General features: G+C 37.6%; 1 protein-coding gene across 1 annotated transcript in view; it reads right to left on the reverse strand.

Annotated features, from left to right (window-relative positions):
- Positions 1-735: 735 nt before the first annotated feature.
- The window catches only part of Lmntd1 (lamin tail domain containing 1), a 67,517-nt gene continuing 54,690 nt past the window's right edge, over positions 736-13,562 (reverse strand). The window contains exons 8-10 of the mRNA XM_013025014.1: positions 5,963-6,026; positions 2,693-2,720; positions 736-915 (exon numbers count right to left, since the gene is read on the reverse strand). Coding sequence (XP_012880468.1) covers positions 736-915; positions 2,693-2,720; positions 5,963-6,026 — 272 coding nt within the window. The remainder of the gene's footprint in view (positions 916-2,692; positions 2,721-5,962; positions 6,027-13,562) is intronic.

The following is a 13,562-nucleotide window of genomic DNA, read 5'->3' on the forward strand; positions in this document are numbered from 1 at the left end:
TGACTATATTTAATTGTAATATACAGTAAAGTTTCAGAAAAGATTTTTCTTTTTTGCTATTAGTTATCTCTGCTGAGTGATGATGGATGGCTGAGATATGAAGACTGCCTGCTTTCTCTAGACTTGGATATTATTATCCTTATACAAACAAATGTATACACACACATATAATAAAATATAATACTTTTTAAAAGAGCCTAAGTCGAAATATATAATTCAGACTGGAATTATGGTGATTGTAATCAAAATGTCATTTATTTGAAATTTTTCCATTCCAACTAATCTTAAAATCCAAAATTAGCAGATATGGTAGAGCAGTCACAAGGGAGGACCTTTTTATTTCTTTTGTTACCGTTGTCATGTATGCACTGTTTTGGGTAAATGTTTGAAGGACGGTTTAATGATAGAGAATTATTTATTCCTAAATGACCTATCTATTTCACCAGCTGATTTTTAATATTATTTCTGCTCTTGAATATGAACATCAAAATAGTTATGATATAATTAGTTTACTAACCCAGGCCATGCTCATATTGCCCATGTCAACCTTGTTGGTAGTTGAGAATCATCTAGTTTGCTTATGCAATCTAAGAGATATCTCATATTTAAATAAAGCAGATGATATTCTTAGAAAGGAAACCAAACATATTGAAAGCTCGGCTTTCTGTGTATGACAACTGTGAGATCACTATAGAAATTACATCAGATGACACAACAGCTGGAGAAGTTAGTGTCCTAAGCTCCTCTATGGAGGAATTCACTCAGGCTTTTGGCATTTTCAAAGTGTAGTCTTTCAACAGAATGATGGGGAGTATAGGCTACAGGTGTATTCACTGTTCCATACAACTGAATGATGACACCTGAAGGGCGAAACTGGCAGACAAGAACAGGGAAGGCAAGAAACTTTGAAGACAACTGTGAAAAGAAAATACACATGAAGTTTCATCTCACTAAAGAAATCTGGATGTTTATACATTGTTTTGCAGGCTGACTTGAACAAAGCGTTAGTGCAGAGACTAAAAGAATATGTGATTGAGTGTGTAGAGAAAACATTGATACTTTCACAGGAAAAATGTAATAATTACATTTTACTAGGGTATTACAGTAAAGAGTATTAAATGTAGGGCTGGGTGTGCTGGTGCCCACTTGTAATCACAGTTATGTAGGAGACATAGAAGTAGTAAGATTATTGTCCAAAGCTTGTCCTGGAGAAAAATCAAGAGGTCTTATCTGAAAAATAAAAGTAAAAGAGGTTGAAGGTATGGATCAAGGGGTAAAATGATTTTGAAGCAAGTGCAAAGACCAGAGTTCAATCTATAGTTATGTAAGATCAACCACAAAACCAATAATAGTAACATTATTATTATTATTATTATCATTAACTTCCTGTTTCTTGACTACTAAATCCCAACTAATTATTTGTAAAAACTGGATTTGGTAGTAAATTTTATGGAAGGTTTTGGTCAGGATCCCCATGAACTTGCTTAGGGGCTGGAAGCAAGCCTCCGATTGGACTTTCCAGTATGCACTATGAGAAGGGTAACAATGTGCCTGGCACTGGTGGCTCATGCCTGTAATTCAAGCTACTCAGGGGACTGAAATCTGAGGGTCAGAGTTCACAGCAAGCCTGAGCAGGAAAGTCCATAAGATTCTTATCTCCAATTAACCACCGGAAAACCAGAAGTGTCTCAGTGGCTCAAGTAATGAAGTGTCTCAGTGGCTCAAGAGCTGAAGAGTACACGGACAGCACTCATGCCCAGAGTTTAAGCCCCACAATCAACAACAAGAAAAGAGAGCAACACTATGTGGTTATGGTGTGGTTCTCAGAATGGACTCATCAATACTGCATTAGAATTGTCTTTGTGTGTGCCTGAGCACTGTACTGACCCTTTTTGCTAAAAGGTAGTGCTCTATCACTTAAGCCACAACTTTCAGCTGATTTTTATGGTAGTGAATTGGAGGATCACAGTATCGTGGACTGTCTTATGTTCCCAATCGGCATTTGAACTGTGATCCTTAGAATATGGCTTCATTAGTAGCTAGGATTATAGGTGTGAGCCACTGGCACTCCAAAGGACTGTCATCCAATTAGTGGGAGTGCTTTCTATATGTAAAAACTCTTATTACATGTGAATTTAATATCTGGCATTACCATAATTTGGTACTTTCCCAAGTTTCTAAGTAAACACATCATCTTGAAGGGGAGTTTGAGATTTCATAGTGGGTGGTCATCAGTGTAGAAATATATTACTTGATTTTTCAGGGCCAAGTAAGATAACTTGTATATAACCCACAAATTGTCGAAAGTTCTGTTTCTGCTGTATTATGTGATAACATTCAACCACACTGCCCATATCACACAATAGAACTCCAACACTTTTTCAGGAAAGTATTTAATGATGCAACCAAGAGCTATGAATCATCCTACTGCAAGATTTTAATACTTTGTTGCAAAGAAATACAATTAGCAGAGACATCTGAGACTGAAGTTTGAATTGCTTCTTTTGCTGTCAGTATTGGGATTCTGAAATAAATATCCTTTTAAGAGTCCCACTTTTAAACACAAGGAGTTTTTATCTCCTATTGAAGGTGAGAGAGGAATAATTAGACAGTCTTACAGTTTAATTGGCAGAGTGGCTTTGGGATAGCATTGATATTAACCTCAGTTTCTAGTCTTCTTTCTGACACTTACCATCTCAGTGACTTTAGGTGAGTTATCTCTTTGAGACAAACTTACTTCATCAAACACTGCAGATACTTCAGCTCTACCTCTTCCATATGCTTAGGCAAGCTACTGTGAAAGCCATGAATTTCAATGCAGGTACCCTCTGTTATAAATTCCCAATGATTATGAAATGAAAACAAAAAACGATATTTTGTCTCTGAACAGACAAGCCAGACTCATAAGCTGAATGGAATAAATAAGTCTTTCAGCAGGGGTTCTTGAAGAAATTGCATCAAATTTTGCTACTAGTGAAGACTTCAAAAATATTATAGGGGTATGCTGAGGTCAGTTGTAAATACAACCATATGAGAAGATAAATATAAGGCATCCAGAAAGGCATAGAGTTTTACAGGACTGTGTAGACTGAAAAGGATCAGACTTCCAAATAATCTTCCACTGGCTCTCATGAGAAAGACTATGAATGGCATCAAGCCTTTTTTGTCAGTTGTGGGGTCTGAATTCTGGGCCTGAGTGTTGTATCTCATGTCTTCAGCTCAAGGCTAGCACCTGCTCTACCACTTGAGCCACAGTGCCACTTCTGGCTTTTTCTGCTTATGTGGTGCTGAGGAATCGAGCCCAGTGCCTCATGCATGCAAGGCAAGCACTCTAACATTGAACCACCTTCCTACCCTGGTGTCAAGATTTTTGTTAAATTATTTTATTATACACACAACAACATTAGAAACACATTTGCAACCAGGGTGATGGTAGCTCAAGCTTCTAATCCTAGCTATTCAAGAATTTGAGATTGGAAGGTTGTGGTCTGGGGCCAACCCAAGCTGGAAAAGAATGTTAGACTACTGTTTCCAATTATCCAGCATAAAGCTGTAAGTTGAGCTGTGGTAGAGCCCTAGACTAGAGTAGAAAAATCTAAGGGCAATGAAAAGGTTGAATTCCAACCCCAGAATCACACACACACACACACACACACACACACACACACACACGGAAAAATTCTCAAAAATCAAACAAACCGGGCTGGGAAGGTGGCTCAGTGGTAGAGTGCTTGCCTTGCATGCCAGAGGCCCTGGGTTCGATTCCTCAGCACCACAGAAGCAAAAAGAAAAAAGCCGGAAGTGGCGCTGTGGCTCAAGTGGTAGAGCGCTAGCCTTGAGCTGAAGAGCTGAGGGACAGCGCCCAGGCCCAGAGTTCAGGCCCCACGACCGAAAAAAAAAATCAAACAAACCAGTCTACCCATCATATTTGTTTATAATTAAATAATGACTGACAACAACCTGTGAAAAATCCATGAGAATTTTTACTCCTATTATCCACCATAAAGCTGGAAGTGGAGCTGTGGTAGAGCCCTAGACTAGAGTAGAAAAATCTAAGGGCAATGAAAAGGTTGAATTCTAACCCCAGAATCATCACACACACACACACACACACACACACACACAAAGCTTAGGGACAATGCCTAGTGCCTGAGTTCAAGCCCCAGAACTGGATATAGTGCCTAGCTGGGCTTGGTGGTACATACCTGCAATCTCAGCTCCTCAAGAAGCAGAAGTAGGAAGGCTAAAATTGAGACTTTCCTGGGGAAGTTTAACAGGATTGCATGAGAGCCTGTATCCGGAACAATCTGGCTAATAGCACACATCTATGTTTTCAGATACTAAGGAGGTGGAAGAAGGATGAATGAACTCTGTGGCCACCAGAGAAAAATTAGTGTGAGTCTCTACCTTAAAAGTAAACACATAAAGATTACAGGGCATTGCACAAATGGTAAAAGTGTGAAATCTTGTATTCAAGGTTTATCATTACAGGATTAGTACCCAGAATTTGCTTTGGCTTATAGAGAATAGAAGATAATTGGTCTACAGAGTGTAGAATCTTGAATTTTGATGACATAATGGTAGAGGCAGAGGAAACCACAGGAATTATATTCTTATTGAGACAGTTTCAAAGTGTCTGGAAGTCGAAATTAAATCAGTCTGGATTTTTCAGTTCTTTCCTGTGAAAATATCTTAGTGTGTTTTGCGGTCATTTTAAAATATTGGCAGCATTCACTTACTCATTTAAAGTGAAATGGGGTAGTACATTGCTGTCCAGTACCAATCAGTGCCCCATGAGGAAGCATTGGAGAAATCTTTGAACAGGGAAGGTATAGACATCACATTTGTATGAAGTTGGAGATTCAGTGATATGATGGTATAAGTAACGCTATGTGACATTATAATTGCATTGTGATATAATGTGAAAGAAGAGTGAGTCTATAAAACAGTAGACATGCTTGCTAGTTGCTGATGTCTCATGCCAATATTTCTTGATAATCACAAGACTGAGATGTGGGACTCAATGCAAATCCATCCCAGGCACGAAAGCCTACAAAACTATTATCTCCACGTAGCAAACACAATCCTGGATGTGAATCAGGTTGTAGAACACCGAATTTGAGAAAAATGCTAAGAGATGGCGCTCAGACTCTGAGGATCAAGCCACAAAATCGGCACACAAAAACAAAAAGAAGTATTTATTCTGGGCTGGGGAGGTGTCTCAGTGGTAGAGTGCTTGCCTTGCATGCATGAGGCCCTGGGTTTGATTCCTCAGCACTACATAAACAGAAAAAGCCAGAAGTGGTGCTGTGGCTCAAGTGGTAGAGCGCTAGCCTTGAGCTGAAGAGCTGAGGGACACAACTGACAAAAAAAGAACTATTTATCCTTCAGGAAAAGAAAATAATGAGTATAAGCAGCATAGGGATAGACAAGAAATCGAGACGTTTGGAAAACAGAGAAAATCACAGAGCAGATGGAATTATAAAAAGAGATCATCAGGCTACAGAAAAAACAAAATAATCTGTCTACAGAATCCAGAAAACTAAAAGTTTGTGTTTAAGTGGTGGAAGCACCACACAACATACTTATGGCTTTTAAAGACACTTGTGTTAGGAAGGTAGAGATTGGGATGACTGCAATTATAGGTCAGCCTGAACAAAAAGTTCAGGATATTCCATCTCAGTACACAAACTAGCTATGGTGGTTCAAATAATCATCCCAGCTACTGAGAACTATAGGCAGTAGGACTGTAACCCAAGGCTTGTCTTGGGCAAAATCTGAGGCACAATATAACAAACAACGAAAGCACAAAGGGCTGGTGGGTACTTCAGTTGGTAGATCACTGCCTAGTAAGCGAGATGTTAAGCTCAAATTCTAGTTTTATTTTTTAAAAAAAAGGTATTTTGGAAATTTATTTGTTATTTTCCCATAGAAAGGCACAATTATCAATACTGGTGCTTACTTTGAAAGATTGGGTTTATTGACTATTCCTTTTTGTGACTTAGATTTCTTTTTTCCCTTGGTCCCTGAAAAAGAATAAGGAGAACAACACGTTGAATGTCAGTCTATTATTCCAAGCATTGATTTTTTTTAATATTTTTATTATTTTAAAGTATTTCACCATCCCTGGTTGTAAAGGAAATTCAAATGAAGACAACCCTGAGAATGGCCCACATCCTAAGTCAGTCAACAACAAATGCTAGAGGGGACATGGAGAAAGAGAAACTCTATTACAGTACTCATGGAAATGTACATTTATACAACTACTTTGGAAAGCAATCTGGAGGGTCCTCAGAAAACTAAATATTGACACCCCCCCATGACCCAGCCATACCACTCCTAGGCATCTATCCTGAACAACAGGAACAAGTATACAAGGACACTTTCACCTCCATGTTTATTGCAGCACTGTTCACAATAGCCAGGATATGGAAACAACCCAGATGCCCCACTACAGATGAATGGATCCAAAAATTGTGGTATCTATATACAATGGGATGTTATGCAGCCATTTGAAAGGACAAAATAATGGCATTCGCAGTGAAATTAATGGAACTAGAAGAAATCGTGTTAAGTGAGGTAAGCCAAGAGGAAAGAGACAAATAGCACATGGTCTCCCTGATAAGTGGATGTTAAATCCAAGACACAAGGTGGTATGAAAAAGTAAACAAGACTCGAGAAACAAAGGACCCCCACTCATCTTGTCGAATCATCACTAAATGACCCTTCGCCATTGACCACATATATGGTATATATGTGTCCATCGGAGGGATACTAGGAAGAGGACACAGAACTAGAGGGGAACATGGGAAAACATACAGCAGGACCCATCAGCTTCACTGGACATGGATTAAAATGAACTAAGCAATTTAATGGCAGTGATGGGAGTGAGGGAATCAGTGGGAAAGAGGGAACATCTGACACTAAGCAAAAAGAAAGGAATGCACATATCACCCGATTTGGAAGAAATGACTACATCATCAAAGCTCATAGAACTCATAAACTTTGTAGTCCATGAAAAAGACAATTTGCCCCATGAAGGTTAGAATGTGTTTGTGACTTTAACGAAGTATCATTATACCACAATACTGTGAAATATGTAAAATTATGTAATCACATAATCACAATTAAAAAATTGCAAAAATATAAGATCATTGTAGAAAGAATTTGGCATTCACCAAAGCAGTTTATGAGTACAATGCATCTTGATCACTGTCACCCCTTTCAACATTTTCATTACCTCTTCCAAACTCCAGTTTCCCTTATTTACTTATGTTATTTTTTTGTCTTTTAACAAAGGGATTTACATGTACAATACAAGTTGATTAGTGTCATCACTTCAAAATCTGCACCGCCCTTTGACCAAATGGTTCCTTTCTCAAGTCTGTGGATAATGACCAGCTAGATTTACTAGACATCAATAGAATATTTCACCCATCAGTGTCAGAATATATATTCTTCTTAGCATTGCATGTTAGGTTCTCCAAAATAAATCATATCCTAAGTCACAAAGGAAGTCCATGCAAGTTAAAATAATATATTCCCTGTATACTGTTCAGACCAAAACAGAATAAAATTAGAGCAAACACAGAAAACTCATGGAAACTAAAGATCACATTACTGAATGATCAATGGTTCATTGAAGAAATGAAAATAAGAAATTCAAATGTTTATGTAAATTAATATAAATGAACACAAAAAAATACCAGGTCCTCTGGAACACTGCGGAAAATTCATAACTTTGAGTGCCCACATCAACAAATGGAGGAAATCTTAATACTCCATTGATGCACTTCAAGGTGTTTGAAAATGGGAACTAGTCAAACTCAAAACCAATACAGAGAGAAATAGTAAAATTATATCAGAAATAAATGAATTTCAGATTTAAAATTACATCAAAAACAACAAAACAAAAATTGGTTCCTTGAAAAAATGCATTATTTATATTTATATTACATTAATTCGGCACCCTCAGGAGTTTCTTTGGTTTAGAAAGGAAATCCATATCATTTAGGTCAACACCAGTAATTGAACCAAAACTTGAAAGTGGTATTTGATTAATCCCAAGTTTTCAGTGAATCATTATAAAAGAAAAGAAATTATTTGTCAAGACATAATTAAGACAAAATCCTGAGAAGAAAACAACCATCTGGAAGAGAAATTGTGATTACAGTTGATTAATGCAGAAATTTAGAGTATAATTTGATCTTCCTACCAAGCTCTCAAATGCTTTTTGTGTTTACACATCTCCCAAAGGCACAGAAGCTGGAGAAGGGCAGGGCAGGACTCAGGCTAACTCAGAATGGATACATAGAAGTATTGGCATACGCCAGGTACCCGTGGCTCAAGCTTGTAATCCTAGTTACTCAGGAGGCTGAGATCTGAGGATCGCGGTTCAAAGCCAGGCCGGGCAGGAAAGTCCATGAGAATCTTATCTCCAATAAACCACTAGAAAACCGGAAGTGGCGCTGTTGCTCAAGCGGTAGAGTGTTCACTTTGAGCTGAAGAGCGCAGGGACAGCGCCTAAACCCAGAGTTCAAGCCCCACGACTGACCAAAAAAATAAATAAATATTGGCAAAGAAGCAATGCTGACTGACCTGTCATTTCTGCTGAGTCTCTTGGGCGTCATGGGAGATAGGGATCAGCTCCCCGCAAGATATTCAAGTAATAACATTTGCCTATAATGTACAGCATCCTCCTGTGTGCTTTAGGTCATCTCTAGTGTACTTATGAAATATGTAATGACAACATAAATGCTGTGTATACAACAGTTGTAATGTATAAGGGAAAATGACAGAAGAAAATCTCCTAATTTAGGGCTGGGAAGGTGGCTCAGTGGTAGAGCGCTCGCCTTGCATGCCTGAGGCCCTGGGTTCAATTCCTCAGCACCACATAAGCAAAAAGAAAAAAGCCGGAAGTGGCGCTGTGACTCAAGTGGTAGAGCGCTAGCCTTGAGCTGAAGAGCTGAGGGACGGCGCCCAGCCCCAGAGCTCAGGCCTCACGACTCGACCCAAAAAAATATCTCCTAATTTAATAGAGATGAATTCTTTCCCACAATATTTTCAGTCTCTGGTTGGATGAATGTAGCTTCTCACTTCTTATTTTCCAGAAGCATTCTATTTATTTCATGTTGGCACGATATGGACTTTACTAATGTTTTGCATCTGTCTTTCCAATTTCACTGAGAATGAAGGTTTAAATTGAACTCTGACAGGTTCTTTCTTAGGAAACACAATCTCATTAAGGGCTAAAAATCCATTTACATAAAATTCCATCTATAAATTCTTAAACTTCAATCATGGGCATATATACACAGTAGTAATTTTTGTTTTCTTTCTTATTCTTCTCCTTCTCATTAGTAGCAACAGTAGTAGTAGTAGTAATAGTGCTAGTCCTGGATCTTGAATTCAGGGCCTCATAACTAACTGTACCTGTGCATTTTTGCTCAAGCTAGTGTGCTACCATTGGGATCAGACCTTCACTTCCAGCTTTAGGTGATGGTTCATTGCATCTAAAAGTCTTATGGACTCTGTTGCACAGGTTGGCTTTGTAGTATGAGCAATACTCATATCTCAGCCTCCTGAGTAGCTAGGATCATAGATATGAGCTACTGACTTATAGCCTAGTATGCTTATGCATTTGAATTTCTGCAGTTGGTGTCAATTTCTTGGGTGAATCAAGGTGAAATGCTTAGCATCTAGTATATTAATATGAATATTAACTTTCAGAAGCAGTGTTTTTTCAATTATTTGGGAAAATATATTATAATTGTTTGTAACCTTACAGCAATCTATACCTCTTGTCTGGAAATATTGAGGGGGGACCTGGGGATGTGGTTGGCTCAAGTAATAAAGTGCTACCTATCAAATTTAAAGCCCTGGGTTCAAATCTTAGTACAAAAATGCTGAAACGTGCTGAAATAAATGATCCAACCATTGATGCATTTAGAATTGAATCCTGGTTCAGGTTGATAAATAAGGTTCTATGCACTCCCTTAAGCTCCCCCAAATAGAAGAAGACTACCCTACAAGAAAGGTAAAGAAAACAAAACCAGTAAAAAAAAAAAAGGAGTAATAAACAACAGAAGACTTCTAGTTTCCATTTATTGTACAAATGTACCAGTGATACACACTAGACCTCATGTTGAAAATGAACTGTGTAATACATGAAGGAGATAGGAGGTAAAAACTTGGAGAAAGCAAAGCAAGGGGTGACATTGTTCAAAAAGAAATGTACCCTCTACCTGATTTTTGTAACAATAACCTCTCTATATATCACCTTTACAATAAAAAATTAATTGAAAAATGATGTATAATATGCATATATAGTTATATGCAAGTATGTGCTAATGTATAAGATGAAATAAAAAAGAAAGAACAACACATTGAAACCAAACATTGAATAATGATCTAGTTTAGTTTCTGCATTTGCATAACCAATTTTGCCAGCACCATTTGTTGAAGAGGCTCTTTTTCCTCCAACCTGTGCTTTTATATCAAATTTTAGGTGGCTATAAGTTTGGGAGTTCATATCTGGGTCTTCTATTCTGTTCCATTGGTCCTATTTTTGTTCAAGTACCAAGCTTTTTTTTACTATGATTTCATAATATTGTTTGAAGTTTGGTATAGATATCCCTCCAACACTATTCTTCCCCTGGTATGGATTGATTTTGCCTGTAAGGGTCTTTTGTTATTCCAAATGTATTTGTGGATTGTTTTTTCTATTTCATTGAAGAAAGTTATCTGGATTTTATGGGTACTGCATGGATTTGTAAACTGCTTTGTGCAATATAGTAGAGTCAATTCAAATTGTACCAAATACCTTAATGTAAAGCCAGATACCATGAAAATATTATAGGAAGTGGTAGGAGAAACACTAGGGCTCGTAAACATGGGTCAAAACTTCTTAAGTAAAGATCCAGAATCACAGAAAAAAATCAAAGAAAGACTGTATAAATTGGACTGAATCAAATTGAAAAGTTTCTGCATGATAAAGGACACAGATAGCAATATTTATAGAAAATTCACAGAATGGAGAAGAGGTTTGCCAGGCAAACATCAGACAAGACCCTAATACCCAAAATATATTTGAAGCTCAAAAAAACTAAACCTCCCAAAAACATATCATCAAAGAAACAACAATCGAAAAAATAAATGGACTAAAGACTAAAAGAGAGACATATCAGAAGAAGAATGAGCAATAAACACATGAAGAGACATATGACATCTATGGCTGTACAAGACATTAAATGAAAATAATCCTAAGATTCTAACTCACCCCAGTTATAATGGTCATTATCAAGGAAACAAACAAGAAAAAAGGCTGGAGGGGAAGTGGCCAAAAAGGAACACAACTATCCTGTAATTTCATTAACTACTCTGGAAAGCTGGATGGAGGTTCCTCAAAAGAGCTTTCTTATGACCTATCAGTCCTACTCCTGGGCATTTATCTGCTTGACCACAAACCAGACCACACTAAAGCCACAAGCACAATCATATTCATGCAGCCTTATTCCCATAGCCAGCTTCTATAATCAACCCAGATGTCCCTCAGTGGAAGAAGGGATCTAAAAATATTGTATACATACACAATGGAATTCTATGCATCTATCAGGAATGATTTCCTACCATTCATAAGTAGGAGAAAAATTAGGGAAGAGGTAAAAAGTTTGACAAGAAATGTACTTATTACCTTATAACCCCTCTGTACATCACCTTGACAATAAAAATAAAAAGTGGAATGCTTGGAAAAATAATGTTAAGTGAAGAAAGCCAGACCCAAATAAATACAGGTTGCTTGATTTCCTTCATTTGTGGTAACTGTATATGCCTAAGAATCTACAAGTAAGCTCACTGGATGAAAAAGGGAAAATATATATACTGGGGCATCCTAAATTATACAGATCTCTAGTTATTCACACACAGTGAGACCAAAAGAGAATATGCTCAGGGGAGGATCACATAGATGAAATAGCTATGTGGATCTTACAATATAAAATAATAGTTATCAAAATGAACTTCAGGAAGATGAGAGAAATGGTTTTTTTGTTCCTGTTGTTTTGTTTGTTTTCCTTCATTGTTGTTTATGTTTTAATTCCCTTTATCTTGTTTGTTAGTGTGTTTGAGAAGGTAAGGGGAACACAGAATTGGTGGGACAAATGTTGAGCCGATGGCTCACGCCTGTAATCCTAGCTACTCAGGAGGCTGAGATCTGAGCATCTTGGTTCAAGCCAGCCCAGCAGGAAAGTCTGTGAGACTCTTATCTCCAATAAATCACTAGAAAACCGAAGTGGCGCTGTAGCTCAAGTGGTAGAACATTCTCCTTGAGCTGAAGAGCTGAGGGACAGTGCCAAAGCCCAGAGTTCAAGCCCCACGACCGATAAAAAAAAAGTTGAACAATGCAACAGTGATGCTCACTATACCGTATTTTGATAATGAACATACCATTAGTGGGTGGGGATGGAAGGGAAAAACTGGGAGGGTGTGAGGGAAGTGGTGACATTTTGTAAAAATATGTACTCTTTCTCTGGCATATGTAACCAAAACCCTTCTGGGTATTACCTTTAGAATAATGATAAGTGAATTTTAAACAGATATAATATCAACTAATTATTTTATTATTAAGAATATTATTATAGAATTCTTTTTTTCTTTCTCTGTGAAGGTCTGGGGCATAGTACCTACACAAAGCCTCATGCTCTATTTTAGCTCTTTGCTCAAGGTTCCCACTCTACATTTTGGTCTATTTCTCCACTTCAAGTCTTTTTGTAGTTAATTAGAGATGTGTCTCAGGGCTATGCACTAATGGATCATGCCCATAGTCTTAGCTACTCAAGAGTCTGAGTTCTGATGTTAATGATTCAAAGTGAGCCCCAACAGGAAAGTCCATAAGACTCCATTTTCCAATCAATCACCAAAACATCATAAATGGAGCTGTGACACACGTGGGAGAGTACCAGTTTTGAGTGAAAAATCACAGGGATAGTGCACAGGTCCTGAGTTCAAGCCCCTGGACTGGCCCCCAAACCAAAATTCTCATGAACTTTTCTGTTGGGGTTGGCTTTGAGCCAGGATCTTCAGTTCTCAGTCTCCTGAGTAGGTGGGGTTACAGATGTGACATGCCATATCCGGATATATCTTCATATACTTTATCTGTACATTAAGAAACATTTTAGCTGACACATACATGAATGATGTTTTCACTTGACTTCATAAAAATGTCCTCTAAAAATATCACCAAATTACAGACTGAATGTTTGGAAAACAAAAGAAGAGAAAAATGACGCCTTTCAAATACAAGAGGTAATAATGATATTCTTGTATTCCAAAATTTTGTACTAGTATTGATCAGCGTTTTATCAAAGCCTGGGGAGAGAATACTATTTCACTATGTTCCTCTCCAAGTGATTACTTTCTATTCAATCTGAGGAGAAGTCCAAGGAGGTATAAATTTCAATATCATAGGATAAGCATATTTTCTGAGAATATGTTTACTGTGTCATTGATTCCTGGAAATCCCTTCAGTGAACCCAAGCTAATGACATCAAATTCTATTGATTTGA

This window comes from Dipodomys ordii, unplaced genomic scaffold, assembly GCF_000151885.1.
Source record: "Dipodomys ordii isolate 6190 unplaced genomic scaffold, Dord_2.0 Scaffold81, whole genome shotgun sequence".
Classification (NCBI taxonomy): Eukaryota; Metazoa; Chordata; class Mammalia; order Rodentia; family Heteromyidae; genus Dipodomys; species Dipodomys ordii.